This window comes from Convolutriloba macropyga, chromosome 11, assembly GCF_964194025.1.
Source record: "Convolutriloba macropyga chromosome 11, txConMacr16.3, whole genome shotgun sequence".
NCBI lineage: Eukaryota > Metazoa > Xenacoelomorpha > Acoela > Convolutidae > Convolutriloba > Convolutriloba macropyga.
Genome location: NC_134478.1, coordinates 38,983,697 through 39,006,588, shown reverse-complemented (window position 1 = coordinate 39,006,588; position 22,892 = coordinate 38,983,697). Strand labels below are relative to the sequence as shown.

At 34.5% G+C, this 22,892-nt stretch overlaps 1 protein-coding gene across 10 annotated transcripts in view; it reads left to right on the top strand.

Moving 5' to 3' along the window:
* LOC142349919 (uncharacterized) overlaps positions 1-16,599 on the top strand; it is a 53,346-nt gene extending 36,747 nt beyond the window's left edge. For 4 of the 10 annotated variants that reach the window (XM_075401769.1, XM_075401772.1, XM_075401766.1 and 1 more), the window contains exons 2-4: positions 6,115-6,692; positions 14,836-15,025; positions 15,674-16,599. In XM_075401769.1, the coding sequence (XP_075257884.1) occupies positions 6,584-6,692; positions 14,836-15,025; positions 15,674-15,851 (477 nt within the window). In that variant the 5' untranslated portion in view covers positions 6,115-6,583 and the 3' untranslated portion in view covers positions 15,852-16,599. Of the gene's footprint in view, positions 1-2,535; positions 2,634-3,732; positions 3,885-4,798; positions 4,819-5,704; positions 5,925-6,114; positions 6,693-14,835; positions 15,026-15,673 lie in introns of those variants that run through there. The other 6 variants (XM_075401768.1, XM_075401765.1, XM_075401767.1 and 3 more) reach the window with 4 other exon arrangements.
* Positions 16,600-22,892: the final 6,293 nt, after the last annotated feature.

Sequence of the window (22,892 nt, the reverse complement as noted above, 5' to 3'; positions counted from 1 at the left end):
CCGATTATCCATCCCCTTAGCGAGAAAACAGTGTATAGCAAATCAGAAACAGCCACGTATGCCACGTCAGCACAAAAATTGTTAACAAACTGAACAAAAATAAGAATTCACAATCTCAATATCTTGTCAGCCTAGCAACTCGAGCTAGCAAATAAACTCAGCAATAAAATTGTTGAAATAATATAGTCTTGAGCAGTATATTTGTTACTGTGTCTTGCTAAAACCAAACCCTTGAGCAGTATATTTGTTAAATTTATACTGTGTATTGATAACAAAAATTTGCCTTGACCAATATTCTATCAAATATTGTGTCTTGTATCGAAAACGTCTCGAGCAGTGAATTCAATTTTCTGTGTCCTGATTTCCAGTCTTCAACTCGTGAGTACTCTGCGAAAATCGCAACACACACACCCAGGATTATGTTAGAAACCAATTTTTCATAAGACTTCTTAGGCATATATTTTTGCCTTTGATTTGTTCTATCAAAACGATTGAACTGGTAAACATAAAGAGATCACGTATTGTGTGATCTGTGGACCCAGTTCAATTGAGAAAAAATCCAAAACTAAGTTAGTCAAATTAGTTAATGCAACGGTAAGTACAGCAGAGCGGATATACAGTTACAAAAGCAAACTGCATCAACGAAGTATCCGGACAGACTTTGTAACCACTCAGAACGAACTGGGCGGTGTAAAACTTTCTTTGTGAAACACAAGGAGAGCAGCCGTTACACTGGGATATTGATCGTAAAAAAAACTTATCGGTTTTTCACGATGTCAATTCGTATTGATCGCCTTTCGACCAAATGAAGAATAGTTCAGAATCAATAAATTTGATCCTGATTGCACCAGCATCTGAATTTTTTTGACAGATTCATTCAGCAACCTTATAAGACTTCTTGAACAGGAATTAAGGGATTTCTATGAAAACTAGCTTTTAATGCGACAATTTTCATATGAAGTTTTATATGCCTTTTCTGTCGTTTATCGGATGATAAATGTAATCGACATAGAAATTTCAAGAGCTCACTAGCAACTTCCTCCGGAAAAGAGAATTGGATTTTCTTATCCAATGGGCTGGTGATTTGCAAGCAAAAGAGCTAACTAAAAATATTATACTCTCGATATATGGTGCCCCTTCAGCCAATTAAAAAACCTGGCTTCAATTTTTTAAATTACAATAATTCGGTGACACCGAGACTAAACGAAGGTATCAATCACCGTGTCTTTTTTAGACATTTTCCATGAAAATAAAATTAAAATCAGGATGAGAGAGTGTCGCAACACAAAAAACTGTGAAGTTTTTAAGCACGTATTCAATACACTAAAATAATGATCCAAAAATTTATTTTTAGTCCCTGACCTCGCTATGAATCTTTTTTATTAGTTTTGCTGATCAAGTTTTTCTTCTATTATAAAGTCTAATTCTTGACCCTATTCTATAAAAAAATAATAATAAACTTTTTTCAGTGTAGTCGCAGCGGCACATCATTACCTCATTAGCTCGTCTTTTCATCTGCAGCGCATAAGCGCGTTCCCAGCTACTGTTTTCTGTTTTCCTCATATTTCAAATTGTTGACTTTTGGAGCAGCATTGCTCTTTTTCAGTGATTTTGAACACTTTTTGCATCCTGAACTTTATCTAGGCACTAATTTTCCAGCCAAGATATTTCATGCTAAAGTCAACCTGATGCGACTGAAAAATGGACATTCATCCTCATATAGACAGCTTCACAGAAGCGGGGTATTTAACTACCGATCATTACAGTGTTGTTCGCACACTTTACTTCTCGGATATCAGCCAATTTGAATTTTCTCGATGAATGGCAAAAGACTTTTTTCTTTCTAACATTATCAAAAAATGTTTGATTTTTTTTAAGTTAATTCAGAAACCACTCTCCCGATTAAAATTTTTGAAAAATGAACAACTAAATCCCGGGGACCTTCTTTTGCATATTCTCTATAGCGGGTGATAAGATGAAAATTCAGCGGTGGGATGCATCTGAATTATTCTGTTTGCAATAAACTTAATTGCGTACTGCTCGTCGGAATTTTTATCTTTAGCACCCTTCTAGAACCCTTTCATACCTCAAGGACATAACAAACAAATTACATTTTCCCAATCAACATCCCGTATATGCCAACTGAACAGATTTCATAAACTTTATCCCTTTCTCATTTTCCTTGTTTTCGATACTATCACATGGAAAACAGAATACCGAAATTTTCTATCATTATCACAACATGCAATTTCGTATAACATTCTTGCCCAAAATCGAGGGCCAATTGATGAGGTGAACCAAGATTTAATTGAGGCCGGGAGCTTTTCCCTCAATTTTTCCCAATTTTTCCCCACTTGACAGGTCGTTATCGCCTGGCGTCAAAATGGCGCAATCACGCAGACACACTCACCCGTGCGTGTGGGAGGGTATGTAATAAAGCGTGAATTTAACTGTTACTATTACTAACCACTACTAACCATAAATAACCAGTAGCAAAAAGTCACGTTGTTGCAGTACACGTTTTATTGCTCCCTTTAGCGTGAAAAAATTGTATCCTTTTCTTTTCACAGAGGAGTTGGTCTTTATTCAATTGAACAATTTACAACCGTCTGAACATTACGAGAAGACAAAAAGTAAAACCGATTTTCCTTGAAAAGTAGAACTCTTAGCTCTAAGAATTTTTTGCGTGATATTTTGCTAAGATTGTACAACTAAGTTAAAAAACTTGTGACTAAGTAAAAAAAACTATCCCTTGTAAGTTTTTTGATGAATTTTTGTTTGTATAGAAAATCTCCTAATTTTCATTTGTGCCCCCGGAATAAATTAATACTCAATATAAACATTTTAAAAATTTTATTAATGATTTGGCAAACAGAGGCAATGCATTTAAAACTTTTTTAAAACATATATTGCCTAAATTGGGAATAATTTTGTCAAATTGCAGCTTTTTACTGTGATTTATAAACTTTATGCAAGTTTTTAGATTATTATATAAACTGTCTGCAAAATTATAGTTTAATCTATATTTATACATATAGATTAAGGCATGAATTGTCCAATTCGTAGCAGTCAAATTTTCGAATCTGCTGAGCAAAAAATTTCAAAAAGTGAGAAGAAAAATGTTTTAAATTAGTAAGTAAACTAAGTTCTTTTTAGCTTTGTACAATCAAAATTTTTTTTACAAATTTTACTCTAACGCGAATAGACCGAAATAAAAGCGCATAAGCTTTTTCTATTTCAGCATTTTGTCTCTTTCTTTCTCTTCCGTTGTAAATTGATAAGAAAAGCCTAAAGGTTCAACATCAATTTAAGAGCCTATTTGAGCACAATTTTTACGAAACGATATTGGAGCATTCATAGACGAAAAATACGATAAAGTTTCATACAAGAATTGTTAACTTTTTTGGAACAAGTTAACTTAAACTATAACCCTTGATTATGAACTTTCCCATTCAACCATATATGGATTGGAAAAAAATACATAATATCAAAGGTTCGTTCTGTTAGCTATTTTTGAAAAAAAACTTTTAAACCCCCCAATATTTCTTGCCACTAGAATAAGTTTAAACTGGTGTCACAAATGGTTTTTTCACAGAATTTCAAGTCTTGTATCTTTTTGATTTCCCGTTTTGCGTATCTTTCAAATGAATAGCCTGAAAAAATTGTAAAAGATTTGTATAGATTCTTAGATAGAAAACAGAAATCATAGAAACTGCTTTTAACCTGTTTCAGCGCTGATTGTAGGTCACAGCACAGGCATATTCACACCATTCTGCATCACACCACAGGCATATTCACACCATTCTGCATCACACCACATGCATATTCACACCATTCTGCATCACACCACAGGCAAATTCACACCATTCTGCATCACACCACAGGTTTGAATTTATTTTTGAATATTTTTTACTATGAAATTACTCTGAACAGTCTGAATAGTTGTTCTGTTTTTTTTGGGCATAATGGCCATTTTTTTAATGTAAATAAGCTGTTTCAGTACTGGTTTTACAAGATAATATGGAGATACTCAGGTTCAGTACTGAAATACTCTGGGTGGTAAGCCCGGGTAACATGAAGAATTAGCAAAATATGACATTGGTAAATATTTGATTTTTTACAGAGAGAATTACAATCTTTCTTGTCCTGACAAGTGTATTAAGTCTCGTTTCATTGGATTCCCGTGCTAACATTCCATTCACACGCAGAAAGAAAAATTTATAATCCGAGAACGAATTTTTTCCTTAAAAAGACTATAATGATGACTTAGTTTGAACTGCGCATGAGAATAAAATATGAAAACTAGATGTATCCTATTTTTAGAAGCAAATTGTTGGCTCAAACATTATTTCTAACTGCAGTTGAACAAATATTTTATAGTTTAAAATCTGGTTTAGCTTGTTCCCGGTCATATATTCTTTTTTTATAGTAGAAGGCATCAAAAGTTTTTAAACTTCGTTTAAATAATGAAGTAAACGACATTTTTTTCGATTTCTTTACGCGGGTAATATGTTACGCATTTGCTTTTTTACTTTCCATTTATTCCATTAGTAAATTTGAAATTGAAATTTTCTCATTGCTTACGTAGATGGCCATAGCCGCTGATTTAGACAAAATCAAAAGCCTTAAATAAATTTCTTTGAAGTGTCTCTGAAAAAGGCTTCAAATTTCTCATCCTTACTTAATTTTGTTAAAGTCAATTTGTTTTCAATTTTCACTCGAGGACTAATTCATTTTACTTTTTACTTCTACAGCAACAGTAGCTGCACGTTTTTATTTGAATTTTACCCTTTAAAGAGAAAAGGATAGGTTGCTAGCGTTAGTTGTGAAGTTATATGTTTTTCACACATTCGCGACCCGTTAATCAACCCTTTGGACAGCCCCCTCCCCCCCCCCCCCCCGTTTTACCTCCTCTCCCGATTTTGAAGAACGTGAAGTGACTATAAATTTTAAAATAGGCACTAGATATAGATAGATGGATAGATATAGAGTTATATGCGCCATTTGCGCTTGCTGTTGCATACATAATTGCGGCTGCAAATATTTACTACAAATTGGGAATTTTATAAGGAGTTGGAATTAATAAATGCCCGTAAAGTAAGTCTTGAATAAGAGGAGTTATATATTGGGCAGTTTCTTATAAACTGAAATTGGTTGGTTTGTTACAATAGTTGCATGCATGGTATTTTGTTTTTTCAAAAAATATTCGCATTTTCATCCGTCCGGTTATGTGTTATAACTATAACTACCTTTAGGTTATTACAAATTTTAACTGCTAGCAAAGCTTTACAGGTATATAATAGATTTGGGAAAAAGGGCACACGAATGAGAGAAAAAGTGGTAGTGAAATAATGGAAAAAACGGGGTAAAAATATGAAAAAATGAAGGAAGTCACACTTTAACTTCCACTATTATTTGCTTAACTAAGAACCATACCGGGCTACAAACAAAAATTGAAAACTCCTCCCCCACCCCACCCACACATTTGCTAGCCATCTTCATGACAACTGCCAGCACCGAAATCCCCCCCCCCCCCCCCCCACCTCCACCGCCACCACCACCACTACCCTTCCACTTACTTTGCGAGAAACTGGAAATTGAGAAAAATTTAGTTACTCTGACTTTTTTTTCTTGTCATATTTGAACCACAGCAAATAAAAATGTCAATAAATCTTGCTTTTATTGCTTTTCAAAAAAGACACAACCATAAATTTTATTTACTATTAATAAAGTAATAATTCAAACAACAGTAAATTTTTTTTCTATCCGATTCTGGTGTGCACAGCCAAAAAATGAGCAATTGGTAACATTGTATTACAGTTGATATTTATTAGCATTGCGGGTAGATCTATTTCAGATTATCAAACAAAAATTTAAAAAAAAACGATCAACTTAGTGCTATCGAAACAGAACTGGAAGGAAAGGTATGGCCGATTCAACCAAAAATTAATTGTTTGTGTTAAAAATCCTGAAATAACGGCTTGTGAATGAAACTCAACGCCTCATATTATATTTAAAACCGCGTAAATAACTTAATTCCGATCTGCGGAACAAAAATCCCGTTTCAATTCTAACTTTTCACCCATAATTGGGCTAATACTTTTCTCATTTCAGATATCGAGGTGGCTATTCTTAGTTCATCGAGAAGTGCGTGAACAACCCGAATATCGAATATCCTCTCATCAGAAGATAAAGTTATTCATCCGATCTGCACAAGAAATGACGCAATTTTTCCATCCGGTTTATGTTGACTTTCTTCGTCTTATTCTGATAAATTTTATAACCCTTTGTTCAGTTTGAGGGAAAACAAACCCAAATGTGTTCATTTACGCTATTACGTAGCCGGCGTTACTGATGGTTACTTTTATTAACAGCCTTGGTTATAGTTTATAACTTGGATTACACTAGTTGGCCAATAGATCAATTTTGGCCAGCCCTGGTTATTTTTCAAAAACCCACCTGAGATCGGGTATTTACAAGCCCATTGCCATATTTTTATTGTTGTTGTTTACGTAAGTTGTTTGTTTACTTTTGTTACTGCTACTACCAGCGAGGAAGAGAAATAGACGAAAAAATTGTGAAAATGAGGCAAAGAATTTGTTCTTTACTGATTAGATTACCTATTTTGGTTCTAATACTGATGTTGGGGTTTCTACGAGAGGTCAAAGGTCAATTCAACGTTCCCGTGACTAGTAAGTGAAATTTTTCCAAATGGTTCTTCGTTTTTTAGATTCTCTCATTAAATGCAATGTTCGACCTTTATATTTTATCAATTGAAACTTTCATGGCCCGTGCAAAATAAGTTCGTTAAGATGATGCACTTGAGGCAGACCATGTTTACAAAAAGAGTGCTGATGATTAGCATGCTCAGAAGCAGCTCGACTATTATTCGAATAAGTGCACCTATGATTCAGATTAGCGCGACAAAAGTTATTGTCCGCACTGTGTTTTTATATTCATTACCAGCGTCTACCTGTAACAAAACAAAAACTAGTTACAAAGAATGTGGCTGGCAGTCCCTATCGTATTTTGAGTAATTGGTTTCCACACGGCAATTAAACAGACTAAAATGGAAAATACTTCCACAGAAATGTGATTATAATTACATTCGGTGGAAAGGTCATTTCACAAAATCTTAATCTTTTAAGACTACTAAAATGAAGCATATTATACTGCAATTAATCTGCCACACGACTATTTGACGGCGGAAAACAGATTCCACTTTTCAATTTCGGGTTTCAAAGTGAAAAACACTCACTGAAATTTCCATTCAGAGCACCGCCTTTTCATCCTCGAAGTTTGTATGTATTAAGATAGGAAAAATCATGTGTGATATATCGAGAAGTAACGAACTTAGCAACTTAAGTTAAAACTTCGATATATAAAGAAAACTTTCTTACCTGATGTTTGGTGAAGTGAAGTTGAATAATGGCTTCTAATTTGAACCGAATCGTCGATTCAAATTTGTTCATACCACAAGTTTATCAATGTACATAAACCATAAATTTGTGAGATAGATTCGACCTTCCCACCATCAAACTCGATCAGTAACCAACTCTCCGACCCTCCCAGTAGATAGCAATGACATGTTCTCAGGTAGGGAGAACAATGTGTTAAGTGCAAAAAACTGCACTAGTACTTGCCATATACGGCAAGGGGAAAAACTTGTTCACAACTAAGGTGTAAATTAACACATATCAGTTTATCTATATCTAAACGGATCTTGAAACTTTTATACTGATACGGATTATATATACCTGTGAAATTTTGTACATTTAGGCCATTTTGAATTCAATTATTAAAATAATAAAATTCTTGTTATTCGTGCTCGAGACCACGACAATGGTGTCCAGACCACCAAACAACCGACAAACCTTGGATCTGCAAAATGCTGAATCCTGTACTGCGTGGAACATGTCTTTTGTGGCGAAATGTTGCGCATAGAAGAAAGAAGATAAAGTCAACAACGACGGTAAGATTGTGGACCTACAGGTAACAAATCTTTTCCTTAGTATATGCGGCCAGGACGCTCTTCTTAAACTTAGGAGCCTTATGAGCCCTAAAATTTGTTAGACACTTCTTTTAAAGAGATCAGACTAGCTATTCAAAACTATATTTCACCTAAAGAGCGAGTAGTAACGGCAGAAAGGGCTAAATTTCTGTCCGTTGTCCAAGGCGTTGGAGAATCTGACGACGATTTTCTAGCACGCCTCAGAGAAGAAGCAAGTTATTGTGACTTCGAAAAACTTAAAACAGTAACCAACCCTGAGGAAGAGTTAGTGAAAATAAAATTTATCTCAGGTTTGAGAGACCCTGAGGCCAAATTAATACTATTAGACGGCATTAAAACTAATCCAACAATGTCTCTGTCTGAAATGACAGGAAGCTTACAGTTCAGAAGTCAAGCAATCGCTTTTGCCAGTTCCTCAACAGGTAATAGACCATTTGTAATAAAAGAAGAAGTGGGATACAACTTCAAAAAGACCTTCAGAAAACCTAGTGAAAAGTTCACTGGTAATAAAGGCAATGGTAACTTGTGTAATAGATATGGAGTAAGCCACACAGCAGCAAGCCGTGTGCGGCCTTGAACAAGAAATGTAACACCTGTGAAAAGGTGGGTCACTTTTCAAAAATGTGCAGAAGTAAAACCCAGCCTAAGTCAGGTAAGTCTGACCAGCACAACAACTTCTGCGAAGAAGAGGTTAAGTTGCCTGGTCAAACATCATCCGAAATGGAGATGGGAATGTACTATACAAGGGAAAACGTGTTTAACATGTCGCTGAAATGGGAGTACATTATAGTAAAAGACAATAAAATAAAAAAGCAAGTTGACACCGGTGCTGATAGCACCGTGATATCATCCTTAATCTGGACTGAGCTTGGCAAACCTCAGTTAAATTGGAAAGTCAGACGTCTTGAGGTCTATGATGGTCATCAACTGACGCTTCTGGGATCACAAACATGTGATGTTGAGTGGAACGGAAGCAAGTATAGGCAACAACAACCAGCAGTTGTGCAATCCGACAAAAAAATTGGGCTACTTGGGAGAGACATACTACCCCAAGAAGGCATCAATGCAGTGAGTGATGAAAGACTACCTGCGGTCAAAGGATACAAAGCGCATGTGAAACTCATACCGGGATCACAGCCAATAATCTGCAAAGCCAGAAAGATACCTCTACCTCTCCAAGACAGGGTCAAAGAGAAGCTTGAGACAATGGTACGACAGGGAATCCTGGAGCCAGTACAACCTGTTGGGGTCACAAACGCATCACCAGTAGTGTGGCAGCGGAAGAAATTTGGAGCTCTGAGACTATGCGTGGACCTCAAAGTTCACATCAATGGCAAAGTTATTGACAAGGACTATCCAATCCCAGACATGGAGACCATTTTTCATAATCTCCATGGGGCCTCTCACTTTGGAAAAAATTGGCTTATCAGATGCATATTATCAAATTGAGCTGGACGAGGATGTAAAAAATATATGCACAATCAACACATCGCAAGGATTTTTCAAGATGTGCAGGCTTCCTCAGGGCCTAAAGAACTCTTCATCAATCTTCCAGAATTGCATTGAGTCAACTCTCAAAGGAATCAAGGGTGTGGTCATATTCCAAGATGACGTTCTGGTATATGGAACAACAAAGGATCAATACGAGAAACGAATGCTTGCAGTCAAGAGTCGGCTACGTGAAAAAAATTTCACCATCAATGAGAAGAAATCTAACTCAAAACCAGTTCCAAGCGTAAGTTTTCTTGGTTACTCTGTTTCCAAAGAAGGAATAGCACGCGATCCTAGACATGTTGAGAGAATCAAAATGCAAAACCGCCATCAAATATGAAACAACTCGAGTCCTTTGTCGGCTTAGCAAATTTTTATGGTCGAATGATACCGGATTTTGCAACCAAAATGCTACCCCTAAACGAAACTGGAAAAGAAGAATTCAGATGGGACAAGGAAGAGCAAAATGCTTTTGAAAACATCAAAAACGAGTTATGTGCTAACCCTCTTGTACAGCCTTACAGCTTGACGAAGGAAGCAACCGTGACAACAGACGCCTCAGAGAAAGCTATAAGCGGGGTACTCTCACAAGAAGGACATCCTGTGATCTACGTATCAAGGAAGTTGTCACAAGCCGAACATAATTACTCCAAGATTGAGCGAGAAGCACTTGCAATCGTCTTTGTGGTCACAAGATTGAAAAAATTCCTACTCGGAAGAAGGTTCACTCTACAGACTGACCACAAACCTCTCAAATATCTCTTCGCCCCAGACGAAGAAATTCCGAAAACAGCACCAGCAAGAGTTACAAGATGGGCGATAGCGCTGATGGGATTTGCCTTCGAATTGAAGTATACATCTGGAGAACAGATCCCCACGCTGATGCTCTGAGCAGACTAGACTTTGATGATGACGATGACAATGATCGAGTCTGCTTTGCTGTTGACAATATCTACTTCGTCGAATCCAACCTGCTGACCCAGTCAGACATCAAAACTGAGCTTGGATCGAATCGACTCTTTCAAGATGTCATCAAACGAATAAAAAGCGGCATCTGAAAACAGTGCTCAGAAGCAGAGAAAGGATTTGAACAACAGAGAGACGCCTTGACCGTTCATAATGGAATCATCTTTCGAGGAGTTGTGCCTTTCATTCCACCCAAACTAAGACCCATGGTGATGGCCAAAGCTCATGAGACTCACCCAGGCAAAAATGCAACTGAAACAGCAGTTCGAATGATGGCTTGGTGGCCCGGCATCAGTCAAGATGTTCTTCGATATGTTAGTAAATGTAAGGAATGCCAAGAAAACAGGCCTAGCCTGGGAAAAACAGTATCTACTTGGACGGAAGCTGAAGTTTGGGAAAGACCCCACATGGACTGGGGCTACGTTAAGGATCAAGGTAATATCTTAGTGATAGTAGACGCGGGATCAGGATTGATAGAAGCCTTCCCTGCGGGAAATAGAACCTCACAAACAGTGAAGGTGTACTTGAGTCAAATCTTTGCAAGATTTGGGATACCAAGAACATTAGTATCAGACAATGGTCCTGAGTTTGTGAGCAGTGACCTAAAGCATGAAACGGGCTATTCAAGCCGGAGCCCAAATTTGAATGTGTCATTTGGCGTTTTCCTACAGCGGGTTTTAATGACACTTCGGAACACTTCCAAGACGCGGGGCAAAACTCCTTTAAAACTGCTACTGGGACGCAAAATAAGACTTCCAGCAGTCACTGATTTTGATCTGTGTGAACGAGTCCTCTTCAAACCGACGAACAGTTCACCAACGGTTCCAGCTACTTTCATTATCCGTAAAGGAATGAACACTTCGTTTATCCAGCCGGAGAATTCAAACAAGACAGTTCTTGTTAGTGACAACCAAATTGCACGTTTGGAACCTGACGACATCAAGACTGAATCTACTGACTCACAGTATGAGAGCAGTAGGGACGACATAGACGTGGCGTCACCCAACTCTACTGAAGAAACCTCAGTAGTTGAAGGGGAATAACCTTCAGTTGCCACGAGAACTTCAAGCAGAAATAAAAAACAGCCAGAAAGATTTGGAGAAGCTATTCCTACAAACTTGCTTAAAAAAGGAGGGAGGATGTGATATATCGAGAAGTAGCGAACTTAGCAACTTAAGTTAAAGCTTCGATATATAAAGAAAACTTTCTTACCTGATGTTTTGTGAAGTAAATTTGAATAATGGCTTCTAATTTGAACCGAATCGTCGATTCAAAGTTGTTCATACCACAAGTTTATCAATGTACATAAACCATAAATTTGTAAGATAGATTCGACCTTCCCACCACCAAACTCGATCAGTAACCAACTCTCCGACCCTCCCAGTAGATAGCAATGACATGTTCTCAGGTAGGGAGAACAATGTGTTAAGTGCAAAAAACTGCACTAGTACTTGCCATATACGGCAAGGGGAAAACTTGTTCACAACTAAGTTGTAAATTAACACATATCAGTTTATCTATATCTAGACGGATCTGTGAGTTTTTATATTGATACGGATTATAAATACCTGTGAAATTTTGTACATTTAGGCCATTTTGATTTCAATTATTAAAATAATAAAATTCTTGTTACTCGTGCTCGAGACCACGACAATATGTGTTTACAAAACAGAGTAAATTTTGTACCGTTAGAGGCTAGTAGTGTACTGGGACCCCCAAGACATAAAATTATCGTATCCTACATGTATCGCCATTCCTCTAGCTCATTGCAATCTGCATCTGAAATTGTATCTCACTAAGAAACAAAAAGCAATTGATATTATCAATATTGGTCTGTCAACTGTTTCCTCCTTTTTAGCTCTTTTTGTATCCCTTGTTTTTAGCTATGTGAACCCACGACTGAATAACGTCTTTAATGAGTTCTTTATCAGAGATATGATCAAATACTTTTCCACAACCTAGATGAAATCACTGGAATGAAACTTTGACTCGTGACACGTCGAGAATTAAAGAAGAAAAAACGTTCCGGGTTTTTTCTTGTTGGTTTCAATAACGAAAGGAATAAGCCACCACTTGCATTATTCTTGCAGGTTTAGTCAAAAATAAAAAAGAAAAGCAAGCATGTCCAAATAAGTTGGCGAATTTCTCTTTCGGAAGAGAAAAACAGTTTAATGTAAAAAAATGGCACTGATATACATGTTACGATTCCATCTGCAATCTGTTGCTTTTTAAACAAGCATTTATCTCACAGTTGAAAGAAATGCTTTGTAACTGAAAGTGGAAGAAACTTGTATTAAAGAAAATGTCTGAAACAACAAAAAGTTCAACACATTACAATCGTCTTTATTGCATTTTGTCACAAAAAAGAGTATATTTTAACAAAAAGATGATATTTTTCAAGAAAACACAAGAACTGAAGAATTGGCACGAACAAAGATGCAGAATTGTCAAAAGCGCAAACAGAAATCGCTAACAGTATTTACAAAAGAGTATGCAACCTAAAAGCAAACACCAGTTTCGATATTAAACTCTCGTGCTCGACCTGAATTTGAAAAAGTTTGTGTGTGTGTGTGTTTTATGTAGGCAATGATAATATTAAAAAAGTATTTAAAAAAAATATTATAGTAATAATAATAATATTAATAATAATAATAATAATAATAATAATAATAATAATAATAATAATAATAATAATAATAATAATAATAATAATAATAATAATAATAATAATAATAATAATAATAATAATAATACTAATAATAATAATAAAAATAATAATGATAATAATAATAATAATATTATTAAGAGTAAAATAATAATTAAAAATTCGATCAAAACAAAGTTACATCCCGTTTGGTAGTCCCCATATTAGTGGGAAAAAAATTCGCAGTGAAAAATGTTTCTAAAAAAGAATTCAATCCTTAAGGGTAACCTTTCTACTTACATCCCTCTATTTGCTACAACTTCCCAAAAAATTTCTTTGAAACTGACATGAACTGCTGTTTGCTGAACAGTTTTTAAGAATATTTAAGTCAGATAATTTTTTTAATGGGGCTACCCTGTTAAATCAATTACCTTGAACGTTTTCAGAAAGTTTGTCTGGCTTTAAAAAAGAACTTTTTGCTTGATATTGTCATTCATAAATTGTTGACCAGTCATCTGAGGCATCCATAGAATTTAAACCCATTGGGATCTTGTTAAGTAAAATGAGGTCGTTAAAAATCTGAAAATAATGAACTGGCACTAAGCAATAGCGAATCAGAATATATTCAATACTTAAATAAATAATTACATTATAACTAATAAAAAATAATTGTTTAAAAATAATTAATTATTATATCTAACTGTAATCAATTAATATTAATAATTGATAAAATTTAATTAATTATATTTAATTAATAATAATAATAATTTAATTATAAATAATAATAATAAAACTAATATTTAAAAATCATTCAATGTCTTTCAAAACTGATAAAAAATATCTTATATGTCACTTTTGAAAGACAGTGAATGCAATTGGATAGAAAATGTTATACTGGGGCAGTGCTTACCATCAAAGAGGATATATTTGCCAACTTTCTCTAAACTATGTATCGGAAATTAATGACAAGACACCTTTAGTGGTAACAAAATTGATCATGATATGCCAATTGCCAGTTTTAAAACTCGTGTACACATAATATGAATTTCATACTGAATTTTGACTGCATAATGACGCATAACGACGCTAACATTACGTCACTGCTTAAAAACACAGGGAAGTAAAATGCAATACATGAAAACATACACTTTGCTGGCAATAAGTCTGAACAGGTTACTTAGGTTTTGGAAACCGTGACAAGGGATCACTTTAGTCTAGGAAGTGTGAACAGAGGTCATCTAAATCCTAGATACTGTGACTAGATGTCACCTATAGGTATGAAACTCTAAGCAAAGGATTCTGCGCTGGACTGATTGTGCAAAATGTTATTTAAGTCACGATCAGGCTCATTAAAGGGACCGGTCGGTCTGTTCATAGATAACAAGAACCTGGGTCGTAACACTATCTGTTTACCATCATAACCAAACATTACTCTTTAAATGTTTTTGCTGGAAAAAATTGATTAATAGAAGCATATGGGAAAGCCTGATGGCGGACCTTTAAGTTCCATTACTTAACAATATGTCGATTGAATTGCATTTAGATTTAATGAAGCTGACCGATTTTCTTGATACGTCGTCTGGATTTTCTGATACTAACTATAATTCATTGTTGTACATTACCATTCCCACTTGTTGTTTATTATCTGTTGGGGTAGAACTCAAATGGGGATACTTTTTTCAATATTGCCAACATGCTGTTTGTCATTATTATACTGCTATAGATGAGAAGGCGTACATCTTGTCTGGTCCTCAGAGGTGGGAGGGGACAGTGAACAAACTAGTGTCTCTCAGCTGTGAGGTGTTCATCCCCAAGTCCACTTTACAGGATGTGCCAGAGCTGCAGTGGATGTACAGTGCTCCTGGACAGGACAAGTTCTACGAAGTCAAACAGAGCGCAAACCGGAACAACAGGTTCCACCAATTTTCTTTTCGTGCACACAAAATGCACTTCTTTGTTGAAAAGCATACCACATTCGTGTTTTAGAGGTTAATCTAAAAAAGTAGATTGTATTTCCGTCGCGTGTAATTGTGAACGCACGCCCCCCCCCCCCATGCTTTCATCGGGTCTGAATATACTTGATTACGTTTGGAATTTCAACCGGGGGTTTTTCTTGTGCCTAAAAACAGAACATAATGAAAAGAAGTCCCCTGCAATATGAATTACAGATTAAGAAGACATAATGCAGATATGCGCCTACACATATTAAGACTCTTACGAAATTTTTTTCTAATTTTTTAATTCTTAATTAAAATTTAAGTGATAAATTTAAAAAGTTTCTCGAAAACTTTATTAAGGTTTCACAGAGTTTAGTAGGCAAGTTTTAGGTGAAAAACAGTTAACTTTATTTAGTACACTGTTTGCCAAGACGAGTAATGAAATTCATGATATTTTTGCCAATCATGCCCAAAAATATTGGATTGCTCTTTCATCTTAAAAAAAACCCGGATGTAAAATAAAATTATATGAGGATGTTTTGTCTCCAATGTCCATAAGAGAGCCCAAAAACGTACGCAGTGACAGAGTAGTCTAAGAGTCTGTCTAACTTGTGAATATTTAAGGGTGACAATTTTTACTTCGTCCTACAATGATGCAACACAGACAAAGAAGTCCCGTCTAGAGTTCCAGAGAGTGCAGACAGGCAATGCGGGGGAGTACAAGTGCACAATTGGGGGAGGCATCACTTATGGGGGGGCAGAGAGCGAGGTTGCACTCATCCGAATCAGTGAGTATATCTAACTAACCATTCTTGGTAACACCAATAATGGGCAAGTCTCATGGCAATTTTTTAAACATTATTTACTTTTTTAAATGACTGATTATTTTTAAATCAAAGATCTTCACAACTATAAGTAATTTCGCACGTGATCTTCTGCAATCATAAGTATCTAAAAGAACTCATTACACTCAATACAAGGCATGACTTCATCGTAAGACTTAACAAGGAGGCTCGGTAATGAGCGTTTGCACATAAAATTTCGACCCCGCTCATCACATTTTTGGCATAATTGTCTATCAAATGAGGAACAGATAAAAGAACCCAAAAATTAAAGGATTTTTCAAAAAAAATTTGTGTAGGGACAAAAAGATCGCTTCCAACGCAAAGAATCCGGTTGATTAAAAGATGCCGAACTAGATTGATGCGTTCAGCCATTATTAAGAAAGCGAGGCTAGACGAATTACAAAATCAAACAACAACAACAAATTTTAATTACAACAAAGCGTCGGCTAAAAACGAAACTAAACAAAATAAATTGTAATTATTTGAGAAGGTATTTGACCTGTTCATATTAAGGCTCGGTTATAATTAGACAAAAGAACAAAATCACAAAAGATAAAAAATCTCTTATGTTTTTTAGTACAATTTATTTCAAAAGCAAAGAAAACCCATTAGATATCAACTGAAAACATCCAAATGTTTTACAATCACCTATGCCTCTAGTGCTTTTATAGAAGGGCATTAAGAAGTGCCACTATTCATTTTTTATGCGGTTAGAAAAAGAACAAATAGAGGCAACAAACAAAAATTCAATTAAAATTTGCGAGAAAACGCTGTCGAGGCCGTAAAGCCATATTTTGCTTCTGAATTTAATTGTGATTGCGATTTTGTTGGTAAAATCAAAAATGTGGTATTTGACCATTCAAAAATGTGGTAATTTATGTGGTAATTTATGTGGTAATTTATGTGGTAAAATCAAAAATGTTGTAATTTATGTGTGATTGCAATTTTGTTGGTAATATCAAAAATGTGGTATTTGACCTTTCTTTAATGAAACTATATAAAATTTACACAAAAAATAAAAAAAAGAGGAGAAATTAAAAATTACTTTTGTATTTTTCGAAAACAATGATTTTCACAGTCAAGAAAACCATCAGCTGCAGAACGAAGTAGTTAATTATGTACGTTTTTTCGTCCAGAGAAAGCTTTTGAGACCTCGATGTTTCAGATTTTGTCTTGGGTCTACAATAAAACGTCAAACATAGACAAAAAACAAACATTTGTTAACTTTTTGTCGAAGCCAGTAAACTCATGATGAATTCCTTAAAAACATTAGATTTTGTGCATTTAGACCTTCCCTTGACGACAAATTTGTCATATATGAACCTTAATTGAATAGACGAGGTAAAAAAAGGACAAAAAGTACAGTTTTTTTGAAAACAATTGTTTTCAAGGTCATGAAAGCCATCAGCTATCATTTCAATTCAGAATAAAAGCTCCTTTATTCCTCCGTAACCAATGAATCCTGTAATTATTCAGGAAATTTCATACGGCCAAAAGGACAAAGTAAAAGCAATAGTTAAAGACAAATGAAAAATAATAATTTCTTAGAGAAAGAGGTCTCGAAGCCGTAAAAACCATAATCTATGCCTTTAAAGAATTTTGTATGTTCTATTTACCTTTTTTTTGTACGCTCAAAACGTAATATTTAAACTGCCAATAATGTGATAATGTGATAAAGCGAGGAAAAAAATGATCACGTGTAATGCAAGCTACAATTGTTTATAAAGCAAACTGCGTGACTCCGCATTTCAGAATACGCCTCCGAAATTCTGATTAAAATTTTCACAACTTTTGAACCCTGCAGAAAACGGATGACTACGGAACCGACTCGAAACTAAACTTGAGCATAACGGTTTGTAGTTTATTTAAGTAAATTGTTTCCTTACTATACCAACCATTCGAGGATGTGTAGGAAAAAAGGATGAATGAAAATCAACAAAATCGAATTCTGAAACGTGATATTTTCTCATAAATCTCCGCGAGTTGTAATCCCAAGGCAACAATTCCAAAAACACTTTTTTGAAACATTTCCTGCTCAAAAAATAGAAGTAACGATATCTGAAAACTGTTCTCGAGAGTTTTAATGGTTTATTGTGAGTTCAATAAATGATTTCATGCACGAGAAGACACACCGACACAAATCTTTAAAATCGATAAACAAAATTGTTTTCATTTCAGTAACAACACGATATTAGATCATATATGATCATTCATCAATCAATTAAAATTTTCGTTCTCCCAAATAAAATAATTAAAGGTGTTTCGATCAATATTTTTACAGAAAGCTACAGAGTTGTTTTGAAGGAAAAAATTCTTCAAAAATTTCAAAATTACACAAAGACAGGCTAAAACTTGACTGACAAAACAATTTGAATCGATAAAGTGTTACTAATTAAACCAAAAAGGCTAGCAAAGTCAGATGAAAGATTGACTCTATATTTTATACCTCATTTCTCGGTCTTTTTTTGAACGGTGAATGAACAGATAACTCTGAGTAAATTCTCCCTGCTTTTGATTGTTCCTCATTAAATTAAGCTAAGTTTTTTTTATTATGTGCAGCATTTGACTGTACGACAAAAGAAGTTTCATTAAAAAACAAAAGAATTATTACTCTTCTTCAATTCTCAAAGAACAAGGTTTCTGATAGAATGTAACCAAAGTCCTCAATATTTTTAGGGAAGATAAATTTTGTAAATCATTAAAAAATACAGTGACCAAGAATAATTTTGTTTCAGCTGCTTGAAATTGACAAATCCAACAGTTCATGCTAATCTTGTATAATGATTGTTTACTATAATCTCAAAAAAAGCTCATTAAACAATGATCGTAGGAACCAATTTAGTGCAAATTGAATTTTTTTACATTGATTCCCTAGAGTTTCCGTTTTTAGTTTCCGTTGTTTGTTTTTATATGCTTTTTCTGTCTGAGGTTTCAATAACAAATTCGATCGTTTAACCAAAAAAGATATTAATTTTTTGAGAGGTTTTTTTGCGGAGAAAAACTGGTGAATGTTTTTATATATACCCATGGACATCAATTATTACTATTAACTGCCCTAGTGTACACCTGGAATTTTTAAAAGACCGTCGTCGAGTGTTATATGACATGAACAGACAGTCCTGGATAGGTTTCTGGTATGAAAAGAATTTTACCAGACATCTAGTGTGTCCTAGACTTTGACTGGAACTAAAACAACCATCTTCGAATTTGGCTGGACAATAAAACGTGTCCTGCATTTGGCTGGACAAAAAAATGTTTCCTGGAATTACGCTCGCAATCATAGCAATGTCTTGTTTTTAACTTCTTTGAAGGTAAAGGAAGTGTACCGCACTTCGTTAACAATTGGGTACTGGAGGAGAAGATAACGAGATGAAACCCAGGTGGTGGAAATTTTTAGTTTTTGCATACGAAAAGAATTTGGCTGGACTTATGAAAAAAAATTAGCTCGACATTCATTGCGTCCTCGGGGTTTGACCTTCAACCATCAGTTTGTTCACTCAAGTGAGACATGTAGGTTGACATTTCACAGATAATAGAAGTTGCTGTGCGATAGATAGACATTGATATGGCAACATTTATCATTTTTTTATTTATTTTACTGAGAAAATCCTACATTGCAAAATTTGCTTAATCTTAAGAAACAATTAAGAAAGTAACTTCTACTATTACGCAATGTAATTCCGTTTTCATTTGCTTAAAATGTACTAGCCTGGAAGAAACGATTTTATTAACAAAAAGCATATGTTCTGATTATTAAAGTTTCATTAAAAAATTACGTCAGCATGTGAAATTCTATACCAAAACATTAGAAGTCCTTTTCTTTCTCGTATGGAAACTTGATCTGTGGTTTTGGTATGTAGAACTCCTGTATTTTTTTTCTAAGTCGAGCTCACAAGCCATCATATGTTTTTTTTTTCAAATATTGATCTTCTTTTTTTGAACATATGGCAACTGAGTACAATACGAATAAAATAAAACATGCTTGCTATATCACATGAATGTTTGTATTTGGATTATCGACTGAAAAGTTCAATTGGAATGAATCGGGTATTACTGCATCTGGTTTTTTTGGATTATTGAGAAAAACATTTCGGAAACGTTCTGAAGATAATTACTTTAATAGAGTAGCCCGATTCAATAATTCTTTGTCTCAACTTAACAGTTTTGCTAACTATTCACAACACAAAAATCCATGTCAGTTTCGAAGAGAAGTGAAGAACTTTTTGGAAGGGGAGGCATTGAAAAGATTCAAATATAAAAGTTACCCTTCAGGATGGAAAGGTTTCGAGAAAATTTAATTATTGAAACTTGATTTCTCCCCTAATCTGGGGACTACCAAGCTGGTTGTAACCATATTTGGTTGATTTCAATATTATTATTATTATTATTGATGTTCTCTAGAGTGTCCTGTAACCAACTAAGAACACAAATTAGTAGGCCCGTCATTTATTCACCAATAATCATTTTCTCGCTTTAACGAAAAATGTTTAAAGAATATTTTCTATTTTTTTACAACACTTGAACCTCTTCGAGGTTTTCGTATATTTTGAAGTTTTCATGGATAACTAAAAACCAGTAAATTAAAAACAGATTCAGTTAAGGTTCAACAGAATTCGGAGTTGATTTTTTCTATTCAACGAAATACTTAAATATCATATGAATAAAAATGTTTTCATAATTCTTCCCTAATCTAAATATAAGATCTTTTTCATCTCTTCCGTAATCTAAAAAGACCTAATTCGTTTCTTCCCCAATCTAAATGGAACTTAAGATATTTGTAGTATTTGGATAGAAATTATTTCAAGCTTTTCAATTTTTCCTTCTTTTTCCTACAGCTCCTTCGGGAAACAATTGATTCTAATTAGTAACTATGCATTTCAAGCAAATAATTACTACTCTCCCTAAACAATCCTGCATCAAGCTAAAGATGTATGAACATACAATTCATTGTTTTGTAGCTCTATCTCTCAAGCAAGCCCATAATCCTACGGCCAGATTCCCCGATCATCCATTTAGTCGCCGAAAAACTTCTTCCCCTTTCTGGCCGGTACTTGACCTTGTTACTTCATGCGATGAATCTACTGACCAAATAGATTGAAATATTACATTTTCAGTTTTCGTTCTGATAATTTGATTGTTGCTGAAACACGCACCGCAACCTTTCCACTTAATTCATGCATGCTTTTAAATAAAAACACAGCAAGATAAAACGTGAACAAAATCTCGATGTATTTGACGTAAAATCGATTCACGCCCCCTTTTAGTTTAAAAGCATTTCTGTTAAATAATTGCTCTTCCTAAGTTGTACTTTAAATAATTGCCGCTTTAAACTGTTACGTTTTATCGCTCTTAAATTGTGTAGCTCATCTTGTTCTTATAAAATAGAAATTTTTCTCAGTTATCAAATCGAATTGCAAGAATGTGTTGCATAATATTGAGGAAAAAATAAGTATTCCATTTTGACCATTATTATGCCTATTTTTAGTGAAAACTCTTACCTAAATACAATCAACTCTTCATTGGGAAAACGGCAAAAATAGAACGCAATGGTCAGTTGTATATGGTCAATTATGTGTTTTTGTCACTTTTGACGGGTAGAAAGACTAACTAATTCCTGAATTCCTCTGTGTGCCCTTTTCCACAAAAGGGCAAGGAAGCTAGGATTAAATGTGACAGGTCATTCTTCATCCCCAATAAAAGAGCGAGTGGAAATGCCTTTGTCTTGAAAAGGTTGCAAAAGATTTTTTAAAATGTATGAAGCGGAATGATGTCTTGGTTAAAAGCTGTAACTTTAAACCTCACCATATTTACAACCACTTCGAGCACGCAAAAAATTAATTGACTAATTGAGCTTCACAAAAAGGAAAACAAATCTATAAGCCATAATAAATTATCATATTTTGTAATTAATAAACAAATAATTTCGAAAAAGAGAACTTCTATGATAAAATTTCCATCGTGGGATGTGTAACTATTAGGCTCAGATTACCGAAAAAATTAAATGATCGTATTTTTCATTTTTGATTTCTGCGCATGATTCGGGAACTGGTCAGCCTGCGTGTGACCAGTTTTATATTCCCGAATCATGCGCAGAAATCAAAAATGAAAATTACGATCATTTACTTTTTTCCTTAATCATGACACAATTTCTTATGTAAAGTAAAAGAATGAATTGTACGTTTTGGGGACTTCTAAAGGGGCATCTTTGATTTAATTGTTTGCAAATTTCATAGAAAAGTACGCCGGCATTTTAATTCTGATCACAGCTTCTTACCGCGATTTCTTCTGATGCATGAAGCAATTTACCGTATTTATATCAAGCGTAGATAAATTACCGCCAACGCGTAGTATATTATCTAAAACTCGATAAAACTAAAATAATTTTCGTAGCTCTTAGTTAAAAAAAATCGAATTAAAATTTTGCGGAGAAAAAGCAATTAGTAATTAAATCGTTAAAAAGATGTACTGCAATATCCGCTGGGAAATACAGTGTAGTAAAGTAACTATAACTCAAATTTTATATAACTAAAATTTCCCTTCGCCTAATTGAGTTCATTCCAACATCACATCCCTTTTATCACCATTTCTTCTTTTGACCGAAAAAATCGAGTTTTTCCCTTTTACAACAAATCAGGGCATTATTCTTTTGAGGTTAAGATTTCTAAAAGAGTTGCCAATTTTTTTAAAAGTTGTTTCTTTTATTAAGGTTGTTAATCAATTTTTTGATAAACTTTCCTATAAAATATACCTGGCTGGTGAAAAGGCTTTTCCAGACACAAAAATCAATTGTATTAATTTTTAGGAAATAAAAGAGAAAAGAGTTTATACGTTTCAGCGGAGCACTGAACATCAAAGCTTTTTAGGCCATAACTCCTTGCAAAACTCAAAGCAAAGCATTTATCAAAAAACTTATATATAACAAATAGTTCGATGAAAAGTGAAATCAAATATACAATAAAACGAAAGAACTCGTATATTTTTAGTGTGAAATTAAAACT